We start from the raw sequence: 21,893 nt of genomic DNA, 5'->3' as shown, positions 1-21,893 counted from the left end.
ATCGCACCGAGGGCGAATCATCTTACAACCTATTGCACCGAGGGCGAATTATTTTACAACCTATTGCACTGAGGGTGAATGATTTATTGCACTGAGGGCGAATGATCTTACAACCTATTGCACTGAGAGCGAATGATCTTACAACCTATTGCACTGAGGGCGAATCATCTTACAACCTATTGCACTGAGGGCGAATCATCTTACAACCTATTGCACCGAGGGCGAATCATCTTACAACTTATTGCACTGAGGATGAATGATCTTACAACCTATTGCACTGATGGTGAATGATCTTACAACCTATTGCACTGAGGGCGAATGATCTTACAACCTATTGCACTGAGGGCGAATGATCTTACAACCTATTGCACTGAGGGTGAGTGATCTTACAACCTATTGCACTGAGGGTGAATGATCTTACAACCTATTGCACTGATGGAGAATGATCTTACAACCTATTGCACTGAGGGCGAATGATCTTACAACCTATTGCACTGAGGGTGAATGATCTTACAACCTATTGCACTGAGGGTGAGTGATCTTACAACCTATTGCACTGAGGGTGAATGATCTTACAACCTCTTGCACTGAGGGTGAATGATCTTACAACCTATTGCACTGAGGGTGAATGATCTTAGAACCTGTTGCACTGAGGGTGAATGATCTTACAACCTATTGCACTGAGGGTGAATGATCTTACAACCTAATGCACTGAAGGTGAATGATCTTACAATCTATTGCACCGAGGAGGGTGAATGATCTTACAACCTATTGCATTGAGGGTCAATGTTGTACCTGTGTAGCTACAAACTGTCCAGACTACATGAAAACATGTACAGATGGAGGGTCTGGTTTTATGGATTCCTGTTATAGACTAAATGGGTGAATAGATGGAAAACATAGTTAAATGGAAGGAAGGAATGTTTTAACAACGCACCCAACACATTTTAATTAAGGTTATGTGGCATTGGATATATGATTAAGATAATGACAGAGGAATGAATGAATGAATGAAAATACATTGGCCATTGGATGTCAAACAATGATAAAAATATAAATGAATTCACAATCAACATGAATATAAATTAAGAACGGAGTGTAAAAAGCTGTGCAAAATATAAATATCACAGCCATGCAATGGGTGACTCTCTCCAATTAGCATCAAGAGAACTTGTATATGCAGCATCCCACATATAGGATACAGTCGTTATTACACCACTTGTGGAATATGGACAGGGACGAGAAATGTGCATCTGGCATTTGCTTTACCACAGGGCTAAGTTCTACCCCTACTGGTTAGATGGATGTAGACCTTGCTGTGGAAAAAAAATGTGGGCTGATCAATTGCTCCACTAATTTTAGATTATGGAGAGCCATTTTTGTTATTACCATACTGAGGATTGACATTTAATCCTTTTTCAAGAATACTTAAAAACCCCACCAAATTATATGCTAATAGGTGTTAAAACTATTCTCCTTGAACTAGTCTCGGGGGAGTGATGAGAAGAAACGGTGATTACTCCCCTCAAATGTCAAGGTCTGATGGATTGTAGGTTAGATAAATATTTGATTAGTTTGAAGGAATGGACTAACAAACAACAACAAAATTGCCATCACATAAGATCAAAGTGGGTAAAAAAACAACAAACAAGAAGAGACAAGACCAAGTGAACAGGGATGTAAATAGTTATTACGAGAAGAAAAAACCTGTATTATGGTTGTCTTGTTTTTCAATACAAGACAGCAGCTACAGACCTCACCAGTGTAATGTGTTTGCACAAGGTGTTATATATATTTTCCTCTCGTTTTGCTCCATCAGTGAATTCCTGCAAGTTACATCACCATGGACAATTCATCAGAGACGAGCTATAATGCAGACTACCAGTTCGGTTTTTGGCAGGTCTGGTGTTTGTACGAAAATCAATAACACACATTACATAACCATCATAGTAAGTAATAATGTCTATTTGCTGGATGTATCAGCAAACAGTATCCACTTTTATAACTTGTACGTAATGCTACATGCCAAGGATTTTAATGATGTCTGCGAGATGCATGTTATATTCCCTTCCTATCATGTCTGGTAACTTACAGTACATTACATCACATTTTATTTCCACAACCAAGTTTTCCCACAAACAGTCACCTGATACTAACAATCACCTGTGTAAACCCAGTGTAACGGTGGTAAATAGTGATGTTTAGCATTCCAAGTTAACATAAATTTCATATCTAATTCAAAAGTTTGTTTTGTTTAATGACACCACTAGAGTACATTTATTTATTAATCATTGGCTATTGGATTTAAAACATTCAGTGATTTTGACAGTCTTAGAAAACACGCTATATTTTCATATATACTAATCTCACAAACAGGATAGCACATACCACAGCCTTTGATATACCAGTAGTGGTGCAATGATTACAATGAGAAATAGCCCAATGTGCCCACCAACAGGGATCGATCCCAAACCAACCGCACATCAGGCGAGTGCTTTACCACTGGGCTACGTTCCACCCTCTAACTAATCCAATACTGGACGTAAATAAAGTCATCATCCACGACACCATGCCTTTAAAAGCCAGGAGTCACTTTTTATTTACACTACTCGTTTCTACACCTTAACACTGTACTATCAATATCCTAATGCATTTAAAAATAAACTATGGCTGCATCTAAGGAATGTTTGCAATAATGACTTTTCTATATTCGTTCCCAGCCCTCGCTACACAAAATAAGAAAATGTCTGAACGCACCAGCTCTGCAACCACCATTAGTCACAGCAGTAAGAAAGAAGTCAGCACCTTTCACCATATATATTAATAACTGAAGCTAGAGCCATCGACCGCACTCGTAAAGCTCCAGTTATCTCCCTTACATCTGACAGGAGTACAAATTTAAAACACAACCGTGATAAATGGCCAGCAGACTAAAAGCGAGGAGTTTTCGGCACATCTCTCCCCAGCACCATACATCATGGAGGTGGATGTAAATACCACACTGCAGCACTTACTGACTGCTCACAGTGAATCGCAAATCAAACCTTTTTACTCACTGCCCAGTTAAAAGCAATGTGTCCTAATGTACGACAGGCCAGGAAGGTCTTCAATCAGTCGTAATAAGTAGTAGTGTAAACCCATCTGGAGGTCCAGAATTAAACGAGCCAGACAAACGTAGCCGTCGGCTGTGACTGAACTGTCCATACTGACTGACCTTTACGCTTGTACAAGATGTCGTCATGATGCACGGATAACACAACATTCATTGATTCCAAAACATCATGTACCCATGCATCCACAGCAAATACACTCATCTGAATATATCTACCTAGACATCCAACAGAATATATACTTGACCAATCTAAACAACTATCTCACCAAAGGCCCATAAGAACCAGTGGGGAGGGGGGTGGGGGTGGCTGGGGCTTCCGTGCCACCAACCCTCACTCAAAGATGAAAATGTACTTTTTTTTTTTTTTTTTGGTCCTTCCCTATATAAATAAACATAAAAATTTGGCATGTGGCCACTCCCCTCCACTACAGACTGTGCACCCCCTCCCTCCAGATGTCATTCCTATGGGCCTGAACCACCCTAAACATCTAGTGAGCCACCCCTAAAACACATATGCCCATCCATCTAAAAGATCTCCATCCACCCACTGATAATACATTAACAGTTATCATTCATGTTAATAATGGATGACGACTATTCTGAGAATACATTGATTGAGATGAGTGTGTTAGTTATTACTTAACATGTTCACTTGTCAGTGGCATCTGACCTCAAACAGCCGTGTCCCGACACAGACACAGTTTCACAGACACAGTTTCACGGTACATCTGGTCTTCCATTCAATAATCCGCTATAATTACATCAAGATGTGGGAATCTACTGCTGCTGCTTCTAATACATTTAGTATAACATCTCTCAAATCACTAGAAATGTGTACAAGAGATACCACTGCTATATGGCTGGCATGTCATAACTTGTGGTGGTACTGTGCTGTCCCATCTTGATGTATGTGCATGCATATAACACAACATTGCTGCTATATGGGTAAAAGTAACCTATGTGGTAGTTGTGGATTTCTTCTTAGTCTTTAGGAACAGGGGGGGGGGGGGGGGGGGGGGAGAGAAGAAAAAATGTTTTATTTAATGACTGGCTCAACATTTTATTTATGTCTATATGGCATCAGACATATGGTTACGGACCACACAAAGAGACAAAACCACTGCTGCCATGGGCTACTCTTCAATTAGCAGAAAAGAATCTTTTATATGCACCAGGACAGTACATACCACAGCCATTGTCATACCAGTTGTGGAGCACTGGCTGGAATGCGAAATGACCCAGTGGGCCCACCCAAGATGCCGTCTGAGAAATAAAAATCTGCGTAAACCATTTATGGGTTACGCAAGAACAAATTCAGGTGACCTATTTCGTTTTTATATAACCCATCATGAACATGAAAATGATGTCATAAATTCATTACGTGAACGGACAATGAGTTATGCAAACTATACTTATGTGAGCGACATGAAGGAAATGGTTTATTTAACGATGCACTCAACACATTTTATTTACGGTTATATGGCGTCGGACATATGGTTAAGGACCACACAGATATTGAGAGAGGAAACCCGCTGTCGCCACTTCATTGGCTACTCTTTTCAATTAGCAGCAAGTGATCTTTTATATGCATCATCCAACAGAGAGGACAGTACATACCACGACCTTTGATAAACCAGTCGTGGTGCACTGGCTGAACGAGAAAGAGCCCAATGGGCCCACCAACGGGGATCGATCCTAAACCAACTGCGTATCAAGTGAGCACTTTATCACTGGGCTACGTCCCACCCCCACACAGACCTGGATGAGGATTGATTGCGAGCACTTTACAACTGGACTACAAAACCACCCCCACATAGACCTGGATGAGGATTGATTGCGAGCACTTTACCACTGGACTACGTCCCACCCCCACATAGACCTGGATGAGGATTGATTGCGAGCACTTTACCACTGGACTACGTCCCACCCCCACATAGACCTGGATGAGGATTGATTGCGAGCACTTTACCACTGGACTACATCCCACCCCCACATAGACCTGGATGAGGATTGATTGCGAGCACTTTACCACTGGGCTACGTCCCACCCCCACATAGACCTGGATGAGGATTGATTGCGAGCACTTTACCACTGGACTACGTCCCACCCCCACATAGACCTGGATGAGGATTGATTGCGAGCACTTTACCACTGGGCTACGTCCCACCCCCACATAGACCTGGATGAGGATTGATTGCGAGCACTTTACCACTGGACTACGTCCCACCCCCACATAGACCTGGATGAGGATTGATTGCGAGCACTTTACCACTGGGCTACGTCCCACCCCCACATAGACCTGGATGAGGATTGATTGCGAGCACTTTACCACTGGACTACGTCCCACCCCCACATAGACCTGGATGAGGATTGATTGCGAGCACTTTACCACTGGACTACGTCCCACCCCCACATAGACCTGGATGAGGATTGATTGCGAGCACTTTACCACTGGACTACGTCCCACCCCCACATAGACCTGGATGAGGATTGATTGCGAGCACTTTACCACTGGACTACGTCCCACCCCCACATAGACCTGGATGAGGATTGATTGCGAGCACTTTACCACTGGACTACGTCCCACCCCCACATAGACCTGGATGAGGATTGATTGCGAGCACTTTACCACTGGGCTACGTCCCACCCCCACATAGACCTGGATGAGGATTGATTGCGAGCACTTTACCACTGGACCACATCCCACCCCCACATAGACCTGGATGAGGATTGATTGCGAGCACTTTACCACTGGACTACTTCCCACCCCCACATAGACCTGGATGAGGATTGATTGCGAGCACTTTACCACTGGGCTACGTCCCACCCCCACATAGACCTGGATGAGGATTGATTGCGAGCACTTTACCACTGGACTACGTCCCACCCCCACATAGACCTGGATGAGGATTGATTGCGAGCACTTTACCACTGGGCTACGTCCCACCCCCACATAGACCTGGATGAGGATTGATTGCGAGCACTTTACCACTGGGCTACGTCCCACCCCCACATAGACCTGGATGAGGATTGATTGCGAGCACTTTACCACTGGACTACTTCCCACCCCCACATAGACCTGGATGAGGATTGATTGCGAGCACTTTACCACTGGGCTACGTCCCACCCCCACATAGACCTGGATGAGGATTGATTGCGAGCACTTTACCACTGGACTACGTCCCACCCCCACATAGACCTGGATGAGGATTGATTGCGAGCACTTTACCACTGGACTACTTCCCACCCCCACATAGACCTGGATGAGGATTGATTGCGAGCACTTTACCACTGGACTACGTCCCACCCCCACATAGACCTGGATGAGGATTGATTGCGAGCACTTTACCACTGGACTTTACGGACTCCCCACCCCCAGATAGACCTGGATGAGGATTGATTGCGAGCACTTTACCACTGGACTACTTCCCACCCCCACATAGACCTGGATGAGGATTGATTGCGAGCACTTTACCACTGGGCTACGTCCCACCCCCAGATAGACCTGGATGAGGATTGATTGCGAGCACTTTACCACTGGACTACTTCCCACCCCCCACATAGACCTGGATGAGGATTGATTGCGAGCACTTTACCACTGGGCTACGTCCCACCCCCACATAGACCTGGATGAGGATTGATTGCGAGCACTTTACCACTGGACTACGTCCCACCCCCAGATAGACCTGGATGAGGATTGATTGCGAGCACTTTACCACTGGGCTACGTCCCACCCCCACATAGACCTGGATGAGGATTGATTGCGAGCACTTTACCACTGGACTACGTCCCACCCCCAGATAGACCTGGATGAGGATTGATTGCGAGCACTTTACCACTGGACTACTTCCCACCCCCACATAGACCTGGATGAGGATTGATTGTGAGCACTTTACCACTGGGCTACGTCCCACCCCCACATAGACCTGGATGAGGATTGATTGCGAGCACTTTACCACTGGGCTACGTCCCACCCCCACATAGACCTGGATGAGGATTGATTGCGAGCACTTTACCACTGGGCTACGTCCCACCCCCAGATAGACCTGGATGAGGATTGATTGCGAGCACTTTACCACTGGACTACGTCCCACCCCCACATAGACCTGGATGAGGATTGATTGCGAGCACTTTACCACTGGGCTACGTCCCACCCCCAGATAGACCTGGATGAGGATTGATTGCGAGCACTTTACCACTGGACTACGTCCCACCCCCACATAGACCTGGATGAGGATTGATTGCGAGCACTTTACCACTGGGCTACGTCCCACCCCCACATAGACCTGGATGAGGATTGATTGCGAGCACTTTACCACTGGACCACATCCCACCCCCACATAGACCTGGATGAGGATTGATTGCGAGCACTTTACCACTGGACCACACCCCGCACCCCCTCCCCATCAAGTGTATTTGTGAAAGGATACCCAGGTGGACATAGGGTGGCACTTGAAAGCCAAACGAGAGTGCCACCTTGTTGAGGTCGAGGGTGTTGACATTGTAGATGTTCTTCAGACTGTGTGATGCGTAGGACCTCACGTAAGACTTGTACGCCTCCTGTGCAGACTTGTGCAGAAAGTAGTTCTGACTGATCAACTTCTCCAGCTGAAACACAGTGGAGAAAATTAACGTACACATTTACTTCAAATATATAAAATTAGCTTTCAGATTTATATCAAGTATATTAAATTAACTTATAAATTTAATATTTATACAATGTCATGTACATGTATATAAAATTAGAATGTGCTTTATTGTAGTTTGGACTTAATTTTCAACATATTTTTTTTATTAAATTTAATTTTTTTAATATCTCACTTTTACGAAGTAAAAAGGTGAGATTTATGTATTACTTTTCTGATGGTGGCGACGGTATCAACTTTTGCATTAAAGTTTAATGTTAAGTTTCACATTTAATTCAAGTTTCTCACAAAATAAGTGATTAATTTATCATTTCTGTGGATTAAGAAACAGAATGGCCAACCATGAACACAAACAGCCTCTTACTCTGAAAAATTATCATCATCCCGTGCACTACTTCGGCTTGTGCTGCCGGGGAACAGTTGTTGTTTTAAAAATAAGCTAAATTCTGAAGTATGTCAAACTGACATCGACTATCTGTGAAATTGGTAAAAGTTGTTACACACTTCAGTTTAATTCGCTGAATGCTGCTACAAGGAGGTGCGCTACCCATACGTTTAATGCAGCCGTTATGTTTAAATAGTTTCCACTTGCACTGCCGAACCTGCAATTACACACTGTCTGCCACGAGCAGAGCAGCACCTCTGAACGCACGCAACAATCAGGAAGGAAGCAGATAATTGGGGGCAGGTGAGGCAAACTAGCTCTAATTGTAAGCATGTGCAGAGATGAAACGGGCAGTGACTTGTTAAATTAAAGAAACACAACAAACGGCAACACGAGCGGAAAAGGAAAATTATTTTACAAACAACAAAATATTTAAACGAGGCTGCGAATAAACAAAACATATGCATATTCGGTGATGCCGATATTTACACTCTAAGTTTTTTTCTTTTGTAAATAAATCAACAACTCTTGTAAACTATTGGTATTCTAGACATATGTAAATGTAAAAAATAAGTTGGAGCTTATGTTACACAATTTTGTAAAACAAGTAAAAAAAAATCCATTTAAATTTGCTTGAAATATATATATATATACCGTAGTAAAGCCAAATTTTAAGTATATATCACATTCATAAATAAACATTGTATTGGAATAGGGTGGGATTTTGTACCAAAAAAAAAAGAAGAAAAAAAAAAAAGAAGAAAAGAGAGATAGACAAGCAAGAAGGCATGCAGGGCAAACGGGGGGGGGGGGGGGGGGGGGGGGGGGCACTACTAGACAGAAAAAAGTGTCTTCATAACATTTACATTTACAAGGACAATATGACTGTACACAAAATAAGTACCATGGTTAATGTAAGATGCTACAACAGAGTTATGTAAGGGCTATGTCCATCATCCCAGTATAGAAACATTGTCATTAATAACCACAAAATCAATTTTGATGATGCATCTGTTCCCCACCCCCACCCCTCGTGTCCCACACCTGCATTGCAAACCGTGCACATAAAAAATACTAACATGAGAAATGTCATGTAAAGGGTTAACACATGGAGAAATACAAAAAAGTAAGAAATATCACATAAATGGTTAATGCATGAAGAAGCCAAAGGATAAACATGAACAAACACAACAATGTGAATTGTTATGTAAAGGGTTAACATGAAGAAAAATGTTAGTTATCATATAAAGAGTTAAGACATCAAGAAACACAACAAATTGAGTTATGTCATGTAAACGGTTAATATGAAGAAACAACAAATTGAATTATGTCATATAAAGATTTAACTCTTGAAGAAACAACAAAATGAGTTATGTTACATAAAGGGTTAATATGAAGAAACAAATTCAGTTATGTCATGTAAAGGCCTAATATGAAGAAACAAATTGAGTTATGTCATATGTAAAGGGTTGATATGAAGAAATACAACAAACTGAGTTACCAGTATGTCATTTTAAGAGTTAACACTTGAAGAAACAACAAAAGTGAGTTATGTTACGTAAAGGGTTAACAGAAAGAAACACAACAAAGTGAGATGTTATCTAAAGGGTTAACACAAAGAAACACAACAAAATAAGATGTTATCTAAAGGGTTAACACAAAGAAACACAACAAAGTGAGATGTTATCTAAAGGGTTAACACAAAGAAACACAACAAAGTGAGATGTTATCTAAAGGGTTAACACAAAGAAACACAACAAAGTGAGATGTTATCTAAAGGGTTAACACAAAGAAACACAACAAAGTGAGATGTTATCTAAAGGGTTAACAGAAAGAAACACAACAAAGTGAGATGTTATCTAATGGGTTAACACAAAGAAACACAACAAAGTGAGATGTTATCTAAAGGGTTAACACAAAGAAACACAACAAAGTGAGACGTTATCTAAAGGGTTAACACAAAGAAACACAACAAAGTGAGACGTTATCTAAAGGGTTAACACAAAGAAACACAACAAAGTGAGATGTTATCTAAAGGGTTAACACAAAGAAACACAACAAAGTGAGATGTTATCTAAAGGGTTAACAGAAAGAAACACAACAAAGTGAGATGTTATCTAAAGGGTTAACACAAAGAAACACAACTAAGTGAGATGTTATCTAATGGGTTAACACAAAAGAAACACAACAAAGTGAGACGTTATCTAAAGGGTTAACACAAAGAAACACAACAAAGTGAGATGTTATCTAAAGGGTTAACACAAAGAAACACAACAAAATGAGATGTTATCTAAAGGGTTAACACAAAGAAACACAACAAAGTGAGATGTTATCTAAAGGGTTAACAGAAAGAAACACAACAAAGTGAGATGTTATCTAAAGGGTTAACAGAAAGAAACACAACAAAGTGAGATGTTATCTAAAGGGTTAACACAAAGAAACACAACAAAATGAGATGTTATCTAAAGGGTTAACACAAAGAAACACAACAAAGTGAGATGTTATCTAAAGGGTTAACACAAAGAAACACAACAAAGTGAAACACAACAAAATAAGATGTTATCTAAAGGGTTAACACAAAGAAACACAACAAAGTGAGATGTTATCTAAAGGGTTAACACAAAGAAACACAACAAAGTGAGATGTTATCTAAAGGGTTAACAGAAAGAAACACAACAAAGTGAGATGTTATCTAAAGGGTTAACACAAAGAAACACAACAAAATAAGATGTTATCTAAAGGGTTAACAGAAAGAAACACAACAAAGTGAGATGTTATCTAAAGGGTTAACACAAAGAAACACAACAAAGTGAGATGTTATCTAAAGGGTTAACAGAAAGAAACACAACAAAGTGAGATGTTATCTAAAGGGTTAACACAAAGAAACACAACAAAGTGAGATGTTATCTAATGGGTTAACACAAAGAAACACAACAAAGTGAGATGTTATCTAAAGGGTTAACACAAAGAAAGACAACAAAGTGAGATGTTATCTAAAGGGTTAACAGAAAGAAACACAACAAAGTGAGATGTTATCTAAAGGGTTAACATAAAGAAAGACAACAAAGTGAGATGTTATCTAAAGGGTTAACATAAAGAAAGACAACAAAGTGAGATGTTATCTAAAGGGTTAACATAAAGAAAGACAACAAAGTGAGATGTTATCTAAAGGGTTAACATAAAGAAAGACAACAAAGTGAGTTATACTGCTTAAAGGGTTATCGACACTGTTAACTGTCATGTCACACGCGGGAATTGGGCTGATAAAACTGAAAGCCAGCTCGTGGCCATTTGCTTAACACCAATTCAGTTTCCACGTAGCTCGGGAAATTAAATTACAACCATTCTGCCTTCACTTAATCTCATGTTGTCAGTATATGTAACGCTGACATTCCATCATTTATTATTTTTATACAGGAAAAAGTGAAAACAATGCTTCCACTGCAAATTTTTAATAAATTTTCAAAACAAATAAATAAAATAAACAACAATTTTATTAAGTTTTAAAGACTAAGCAAAATTATACACAAAATATCTTTTTTACATAATTATAAAATTAAAAAACAAAGTCAACTGAAAAGTGCAAAAATGGATCAAACAGCACACCCCTATAGGGTGTATACCACCAAATCACATCCAATAGACAACAGCACACCCCTATAGGGTGTATACCACCAAATCACATCCAATAGACAACAGCACACCCCTATAGGGTGTATACCACCAAATCACATCCAATAGACAACAGCACACCCCTATAGGGTGTATACCACCAAATCACATCCAACAGACAACAGTAACATATGTGGCTAAAACTCAGACATGCAGCATCAGTCGACATAAACACCACAGATATAAACATTACCACCCTCACCCATAAAGTGAATCACAAAACATTGGGGGTAAAGCTGCTCATTTCAAAGATAACGGGTAGTGTTTATGACTACCCTAGTTCGGCACAATTGTTTTTTTTTTACAGTACATGTTTCAAGCACAAGGCTACTTGACACAGTGGTACTAGATGAAATAACATTGCATACATTTTTTACCTAGAGTTACAAAAATACCTGGGGTTGAATATCTGATATTTTATTTATGTAGTTATAAAACATACCTGCAGTTGTATGTGATATTTTATCTGCGTAGTTATAAAACATACCTGCAGTTGTATGTGATATTTTATCTGCGTAGTTATAAAACATACCTGTGGTTGTATGTGATATTTTATCTGCGTAGTTATAAAACATACCTGCAGTTGTATGTGATATTTTATCTGCGTAGTTATAAAACATACCTGCAGTTGTATGTGATATTTTATCTGCGTAGTTATAAAACATACCTGCAGTTGTATGTGATATTTTATCTGCGTAGTTATAAAACATACCTGTGGTTGAATATCTGATATTTTATCTGTGGCATTATAAAATGTATCTGGGGTTGAATATGTCATGTCATAGGGTTTTACGTGCACATTCAGAACAAGCTGTTGTAGCGCACGCTTGTCATGGGCACAAGAGCCGGCCTTGGCCGGCTCCTCCATCCATGACAGGAAAGGTGGGGGGAGGGGAGAGGGGAGAGGAGGGACCGCCTGCACTGGCAGGTGCAAGGGAGCACCAGCAGCCCGATCAAATCGGTAGCAGGCGAGTGGGGGTGGTGTTGGTGCTATGGAATTTGAATGGAGCAGTTAAATGTCAGAGAAAAGGGTGAGCAATTTTGATTGAGGGAATTTGGCGCAATTTTGAACGGTCGGTCGAAAGGTAAATGGCCGAGCTAATATAGGTTTTGATATTAGTGAATCAAGAGTAGCTCGTTAATTTTAGACCTCTACGATGGGTTGAATATCAGATATTTTATTTATGTAGTTATAAAACATACCTGGGGTTGAATATCTGATATTTTATCTGTGACATTATAAAACATACCTGGGGTTGAACATCTGATATTTTATCTGTGTAGTTATAAAACATACCTGTGGTTGAATATCTGATATTTTATCTGTGGCATTATAAAACATACCTGGGGTTGAATATCTGATATTTTATCTGTGTAGTTATAAAACATACCTGAGGTTGAATATCTGATATTTTATCTGCAGTGTTATAAAACATACCTGTGGTTGAATATCTGATATTTTATCTGTGGCATTATAAAACATACCTGGGTTGAATATCTGATATTTTATATGTAGTTATAAAACATACCTGGGGTTGAATGTCTGATATTTTATCTGTGGAATTATAAAACATACCTGGGGTTGAATGTCTGATATTTTATCTGTGGCATTACAAAACATACCTGGGGTTGAATATCTGATATTTTATCTGTGGAATTATGAAACATACCTGGGGTTGAATGTCTGATATTTTATCTGTGGAATTATAAAACATACCTGGTGTTGAATATCTGATATTTTATCTGCAGTGTTATAAAATATATCTGGGGTTGAATGTCTGATATTTTATCTGTGGCATTACAAAACATACCTGGGGTTGAATATCTGATATTTTATCTGTGTAGTTATAAAACATACCTGGAGATGAATATCTGATATTTTATCTGTGACATTATAAAACATACCTGGGGTTGAATATCTGATATTTTATCTGTGACATTATAAAACATACCTGGGGTTGAATGTCTGATATTTTGCTCCAGGAAAACTCAAACTCGTTGAGAGGAACCTTGGCCTGTTTGAGGTAGCGGAGAAATCCCAGCTCCTCGGGTCTGAGGATGAGAAGTGCATGGCCGACTCCACCATCGCCTCGAGCTGTCCTTCCAACGCGATGGATGTACTCCTGAAATAACACAACAAATTGCATGTACATAACATCTGTATATATACGCTTGATAAAACCACCTAAAACCCCCTGTTCTTCTGACACAATGGACATACTCTTGAAATAAAATAAACTGCATGTTGAATTTCTTATAACAACACAATAGGAATACTTATTATACGACCACTCAAAACCCTAGCTTCTCCTGACATGATGGCTATAATATATTTAACTATATATAAAACTATATATAAAACTATATATATATGACCTGTCTTAAGCGGTCACATAAGGGAGTAGATAAAAGTGGCTGCTTAAGACAGGTGGCCGCCGAGTATAGGTTGCCACATATATAGTTTTTAAAACATTTGTTGTTGTTTCTTGTTTTACCGTCTGTACTGCTAATCAACGGATGTATGCTCCACTGCCGACTTTAAATCAACTTTTGACATGTCACCTCCTTCAGAAATAATGCAAATGGAATGTATTAAATTAACCGTTCTCAAAAGTTTGCTTTCTTTTTCCATTTAATTATCTAATTCCTACTTCATGCGGTGTTTTGTCATAGAAAGTGAATCTATAAATGTCAAGCTTAGCCTGCCCAGAGGCAATTAAGATGCATTCCAGAGTCATACTTTCTTAAATGATACACAGTAGAGATGTCGGGACTGAATGGGTACTAGTATTCTTGAAGGTGTGAACATCAGCTATTTGCTGCACCATATCGCTGTTGTTAAAATATTCCTTTTATATAATAGTAAAACTTTACTGTGGCCACCTAATACAGGTGACCGTTTATTACAGGTGCATTTACATTATAAATCGTTTGGGAAGGAAAAAAGTGACCGTTTAAGGCAGGTGACAACTGAGAACAGGTGGCAGCTAGGGCAGGTTTGACTTTATATATAGTTACCGGCCTCGGTGGCGTCGTTGCAGGCCATCGGTCTACAGGCTGGTAGGTACTGGGTTCGGATCCCAGTCGAGGCATGGGATTTTTAATCCAGATACCGACTCCAAACCCTGAGTGAGTGTTCCGCAAGGCTCAATGGGTAGGTGTAAACCACTTGCACCGACCAGTGATCCATAACTGGTTAACAAAGGCCATGGTTTGTGCTATCCTGCCTGTGGGAAGCGCAAATAAAAGATCCCTTGCTGCCTGTCGTAAAGAAGAGTAGCCTATGTGGCGACAGCGGGTTTCCTCTAAAAACAGTGTCAGAATGACCATATGTTTGACGTCCAATAGCCGATGATAAGATTAAAAATCAATGTGCTCTAGTGGCGTCGTTAAATAAAACAAACTTTACTTTTATATATAGTTATAGTTATAGTTACCCACCCCCTCCACACTCCTCAATGCTTCTGACACAATGTTTCAAAACAATCCATGAAATAACTAATTATCATATTAATGCACATGTGTATGTTGAACCAACAAACTACCAATCAACCAACCAACCAACCACATGTGGTACATATATAACATGTATATACAGATATATCTACTGAAGGTTCAAGCATGCTCATCTTTCAAACATCCTCCCAGTCTGAAAGCTGGTGAACATTAAGGCTATGACATTAATGTGGATTAAATAAAAAAAATTATAGTAAAATAATATACTAGTAGACACATACAAAACCCCCACCAAAAAACCCCTATTAAAATTAAAATGGAGTTGATAAAGCTTCTTTGTTTTAAGGGGAGGTGGGGGTGGGAGAAGGAGGTTCATCAGACATGAAGTATAATTCAAGTATTAAAAAAGCTCTGTGAGTTATTATGTTTCATTCCATTTTAAAGAGCTGGGTTTTTTCCAAATCATAAAATCGCTCATTAATATTTGAAAATAAATCAGAACTAAATATCTATATTACATAATTTTTACCATACCCACAAAATCTTAAAAAAAATATCCAAAAATTCAATGCTTGCTATACATAGAAATAAATAAATGAATGCACGATAACTTATTACAGTATAATAAAATAAATCTTCTGTGTAACAGAGAAACTAGTTTACGACACAGTATTTCCAACACAGACCGAACAGCTGATGATTAAACAATGCTGGACTGCTGCTCAGTAAACATTCCTTTCAACGGTGCTCATTTCATATGTGCAGCAAGTGGCATACAAAACAATAATGATGCTAACTTTAGACGCAAGCTTTTCTCTGAGTAATTCAAGACATCAAGGCTTTCTTCCAAACGCCATTCCAGAAAAAACTGAATTGAACAAAACAAGGATAAAATCCCACCGGCTTAAGCAGGTTTTAAAACATGAAATAAAATCCTGACGTTTGTGAAGAAAAAAACATGCAGACTTGTAGCAATGCTCTCCTAACAGAAACATCACAGAACACCACATATTGTAACAGATGAGCTACATCACAGAACACCACATATTGTAACAGATGAGTAACATCACAGAACACCACATATTGTAACAGATGAGTAACATCACAGAAAACCACATATTGTAACAGATGAGCTACATCACAGAACACCACATATTGTAACAGATGAGCAACATCACAGTACACCACATTGTAACAAATGAGCAACATCACAGAACACCACAGCTTGTAACAGATGAGCAACATCACAGTACACCTCACAGTACACCACATACTGTAACAGATGAGCAACATCACAGAACACCACATACTGTAACAGATGAGCAACATCACAGAACACCACATACTGTAACAGATGAGCAACATCACAGAACACCACAGCGTGTAACAGATGAGCTACATCACAGAACACCACATACTGTAACAGATGAGCAACATCACAGAACACCACAGCGTGTAACAGATGAGCTACATCACAGAACACCACATACTGTAACAGATGAGCAACATCACAGAACACCACAGCGTGTAACAGATGAGCAACATCACAGAACACCACATATTGTAACAAATGAGCAAAATCACAGAACACCACATATTGTAACAGATGAGCAACATCACAGAACACCACATATTGTAACAGATGAGCAACATCACAGAACACCACATACTGTAACAGATGAGCAACATCACAGAACACCACAGCGTGTAACAGATGAGCAACATCACAGAACACCACATATTGTAACACATGAGCAAAATCACAGAACACCACATATTGTAACAGATGAGCAACATCACAGAACACCACAGCTTGTAACAGATGAGCAACATCACAGAACACCACAGCTTGTAACAGATATGCAACATCACAGAACACCACATATTGTAACAGATGAGCAACATTACAGAACACCACAGCTTGTAACAGATGAGCAACATCACAGAACACCACAGCTTGTAACAGATGAGCAACATCACAAAACACCACAGCTTGTAACAGATGAGCAACATCACAGAACACCACAACATTGTATAAAGGGACCTGCATTTAGCAGCCACCTGTCTTGAAATACCATTTTTAAAAGTTCCCTTTGGTAGCAGCTTATTAGAGGTTTGATTGTACATGCATATAAATGTTAAAAAAATCCACTTATTTACATAAAAATATATTATGCAGAAAAAATGCATTTAAACATTAAAACACCCCATTTATTTCTGAAACCCCAGAAATGAATCACAGTTCTGTAATACTGAGCCCATCCACCCTACCATCGATCCACCAGGGAGCCAGATAGTAAGGTGTGTTAACAGAGACACACCTACATATTCTAATGATCACTAAATACAGTAGGGTGTATAACAAAATGGCATGTACTACCTTGACTATAGGAATATGAATAAAAAAGAACCACTCCTTCTAATCAGCAGAATAGCCTATGTGGAGGTGTCTTATAACCCATCTATACACCCACCCACATAAAACCCTTCCACCCACTCAATATCCACCTGGCCAGCCACTCAATATTCATCTATCCATGCAATAGCCATCCAGCCATCCATCCATCTATCCAATAGCCATCCATCCATCTAATAGCGAGCTATCCATCCATCCAATAGCCATCCATCCATCCATCCAATAGCCATCCATCCAATAGCCATCCATCCATCCAATAGCCATCCATCCAATAGCTATCCATCCATCCAATAGCCATCCATCCATCCAATAGCCATCCATCCATCCAATAGCCATCCATCCATCCAATAGCCATCCATCCATCCATCCATCCAATAGCCATCCATCCATTCAATAGCCATACATCCATCCATCCAATAGCCATCCATCCATTCAATAGCCATCCATCCATCCAATAGCCATCCATCCAATAGCCATCCATCCATCCAATAGCCATCCATCCAATAGCCATCCATCCATCCAATAGCCATCCATCCATTCAATAGCCATACATCCATCCAATAGCCATCCATCCATCCAATAGCCATCCATCCATCCAATAGCCATCCATCCATCCATCCATCCAATAGCCATACATCCATCCAATAGCCATCCATCCATTCAATAGCCATCCATCCATCCAATAGCCATCCATCCATCCATTCAATAGCCATCCATCCATCCAATAGCCATCCATCCATCCATTCAATAGCCATCCATCCATCTAATAGCCATCCATCCATCCATCCAATAGCCATCCATCCATCCATCCAATATCCATCCATCCATCCATCCAATAGCCATCCATCAATCCATCCATCCAATAGCCATCCATCCAATAGCCATCCATCCATCCATCCAATAGCCATCCATCCATCCATCCAATAGCCATCCATCCATCCATCTATCCAATAGCCATCCATCCATCCATCTATCCAATAGCCATCCATCCATCCATCTATCCAATAGCCATCCATCCATCCATCCATCCAATAGCTAGCCAACTATCCATCCATCCATCCAGCTAGCCATCCTTCAGGGCTCAAACAGGAAATCATCTTGGTTTAGCCAATTTTCAGATATGTGGAGTATTTCCTTGGTTAATGTACGGAAAATTTTATTAGCCAACGACTAAATGTTGCCACTTTGTATAAAAATTTGCAATGGCTTATTTGGCTATGGGAAGGATGAACCCTGCTACTCTAGGAATACAACCCACCACCAAGTTGATAGACCAGGAAGATATGGGCTTCTGTTTACTATCTAAATAGTCCGTTAACAAACCGACTATCTGAGTTAGTGAAACTTCTCATCTATTTTAGTTAGCTCTGGAAAACCCAGCACAGAAAAGTAAACAGTGCACGATGTTGTTTATTTTTTGTGGGGACCTGGCTTGGGTGTACTGTAATGACAGGGTGTACCTTGAGATGACCTCCGACATGCTCCGTGAGGTGTTTAACAAACACGGTACTAGCTACATACGGTGTGTAACACACACGGTACTAGCTACATATGGTGTGTAACACACGGGCCAGCTGTTAGCCGGATCAGTGGACAGGTAAAAACACAGATCTGTGCCTGTCAGTAACACCATCAGGCTTTGCTTTCATACTCAATATGCTAACATCATTTAACCCAAATCCTGCTCCCCGTTTCTCAAGCTCTGACAGATCTTCAAAGCTGGGTACAGCTTACTAACTGTAACACGACACCAAGCATACAATGATGAATATTTCTACTTTTCTCTAACAAACGAACTGCTTAACCTCATTTAAAAGAAAAAAATAATTCAAACAATTGGACATTGCATACCAGTGCATAAAACACTGACCAGAGAGATACAATCACATTGCATACCAGTGCATAAAACACTGACCAGAGAGATACAATCACATTAGGCACAGGCCCCTCCCCCCACACAACATTTTTTTTTTTTTTTTTTATAAATTGTGCATTTAAGCCTGAAGCATAAATTGAAAAACTTTGCAGGGTCTTTAAAAAATGGGTTTACTGTAAGCTTTTTTTTATGAAACTTCAAAGAAAAAGGATAAGAAGAGCTTTCTGGTGGCGATTAAAAGCTGGAATCCTGGGAAATTTTTTAGAAATGTTTCATCTGATTGATTTTAGCAGTAAATTACGATAAAACAAGTAAGTACAACTGTAAAGGATTAAACAGTCACACCTGTGATAAGCAAGCACACCGTAAAGAAAGGTGGCCTTTGTGCACAGGAGACTGCTTAATACAAGTGTGTAAATAATAAATATTTAATAATATCCCAGCACAAAAAAACAACCAAAAAACAACATTGGTTGTTGGGTAATGATAAATGACAATTAAAATCAACAGGTAAAATTCAAACATAAACAGCGAGTAAGGTGGCCTCTTAGCATTTTTCTAAAATAAAATGCATGTGTACAAGTTTAATATTAAAAACTCTCCCCCCCCCACCCCCCCACCCCACCCTCACTCTTTAACTAATCAAAAACGTGCTCAGAAACATTGCTGTTCATTTAACACCTTCAGTGCACAAATACTCAAGTCACAAACTTATTAGAGTTTCATGTTTTTGAATAAATAAAATACATGTGTACCAGTTTAATATTAAAAGGGCAGACTTAAATAACTCAGTTTCACATGCCCCCCTCACCCCCCTTAGTCCTCAAATACTTAAGAAACATTGCTGTTCATTTAACACCTTCATTGTACAAATACTGGAGTCATTAAGAGTCATGTTTTTGTATGAACTAAATGCATGTGTACCAGTTTAATATTAAAAGGGCAGACTGAAATAACTTGGCTCCCCCCCCCCCAGTGCTCAAATACTTAAGAAACATTGCTGTTCATTTAACACCTTCTGTGCACAAATTCTTCAGTGAGAAACCTTTTTTTACTGCACATGTTAATTTGGTGGAGACAGTTGAAAGTGACGGCTTGATTGACTCAGCAGCTGAAAGGTTTGATAAAGTAACGACGGCAGCCTTGGAACCAGCAGGTTTCATTACGGTGATTGAAAGATACCCCAAATCCCACCAACTCTATATTACAACATAGATCTCGCCCATACTAACTTTGTATTTAAACAGAAAGCAACCAAGTGCATACATCTATCTGGCAACAGAATCACGAGGTTGGGGGTTTTTCTCTCCTTTTTTAAAATGTTTTTATTTTTAGATTATATAATTATGTAAAATAAAACAGGCACTATAAAGAGCAGTGATTTTGGGTGTGTTTTGGGGGTTTTCCTAATTATATTTTTTTAAATGTAAAACTATAAAGTATAGTGCATGTCTGTATTTTTTACATGTAAAGATTTTCATTGAACTAAAATTTAAAATCTGCAGAATTAAATGGCTTGACCTGTCAATTGTTTGGTGAGAACAAATAAATAAAACATTTATTTTTTTAATAATTTGTGGTGTAAAATTCTTGACTATATTAGTTCTTTTAAAAAAAACCCCAAAAACAACAATAACAAACAAACAAAAGATTAAAAATGCATTAACATGAACATCCACATGTGTAACTATGACCATTGTTTAATTGATCTAGGAAACAGCTAACACAAAACCATAACATGTATCTAGATAAATACCAAAGTCAGTGTCATTGCCAGGTGTCATTTACATTAAATTACTAAGATTTTGATACCAAGAACTAACGATGTATTTACTAATGGGGTTTAGTTTTCAAAATGTTGCTAGTCCAGAGTGTACATGAAGGTTTTAAAATTCAGGTAAATAGATACGAATGAATGAATGAATGTTTAACGACACCCCAGCACGAAAAGTAAATAGATACCTGAAAGTCTTAAAATATATGTAGTTACTGTAAGTTTTAGAATACAGGTAGATGCCTATAGGTTTTGAAGTATATCTAATTTCCTGTAAGTGTCAGAATATAGAGATACTTGTAGTTTTTAAAACACAGGTAGGAGCCAGTAGGTTTCAGAATATAGGTGCGCATGCCTATAAGTTTAAGAATATACTTTATTGCAGGTAGCTGTAAATTATGTCACAAAAAAGAGATCTGACTACCATTAAAAAGCTATTTTTTAACCTAAAACATGAAGATATATGGCAGAACAGTTTTACAAAATATGTTGGAACCTAGAAAAAAGAGAAAAAACAACAACTATTATTCTTACACTCAACCATATGCTAGTTTCT

The 21,893-nt window shown here is 39.3% G+C and overlaps 1 protein-coding gene across 1 annotated transcript in view; it reads right to left on the bottom strand.

The window, feature by feature from the left end:
- The window catches only part of LOC121372575 (ATP-dependent RNA helicase DDX18-like), a 63,502-nt gene that overhangs the window by 4,756 nt on the left and 36,853 nt on the right, over window positions 1-21,893 (bottom strand). The window contains exons 11-12 of the mRNA XM_041498974.1: window positions 13,768-13,938; window positions 7,543-7,720 (exon numbers count right to left, since the gene is read on the bottom strand). Coding sequence (XP_041354908.1) covers window positions 7,543-7,720; window positions 13,768-13,938 — 349 coding nt within the window. The remainder of the gene's footprint in view (window positions 1-7,542; window positions 7,721-13,767; window positions 13,939-21,893) is intronic.

The sequence above is a fragment of the Gigantopelta aegis genome, chromosome 4 (genome assembly GCF_016097555.1).
Source record: "Gigantopelta aegis isolate Gae_Host chromosome 4, Gae_host_genome, whole genome shotgun sequence".
Classification (NCBI taxonomy): domain Eukaryota; kingdom Metazoa; phylum Mollusca; class Gastropoda; order Neomphalida; family Peltospiridae; genus Gigantopelta; species Gigantopelta aegis.
Note: the sequence above shows the minus strand (reverse complement) of the source record. Positions and strands in the feature narration are given on the sequence as shown.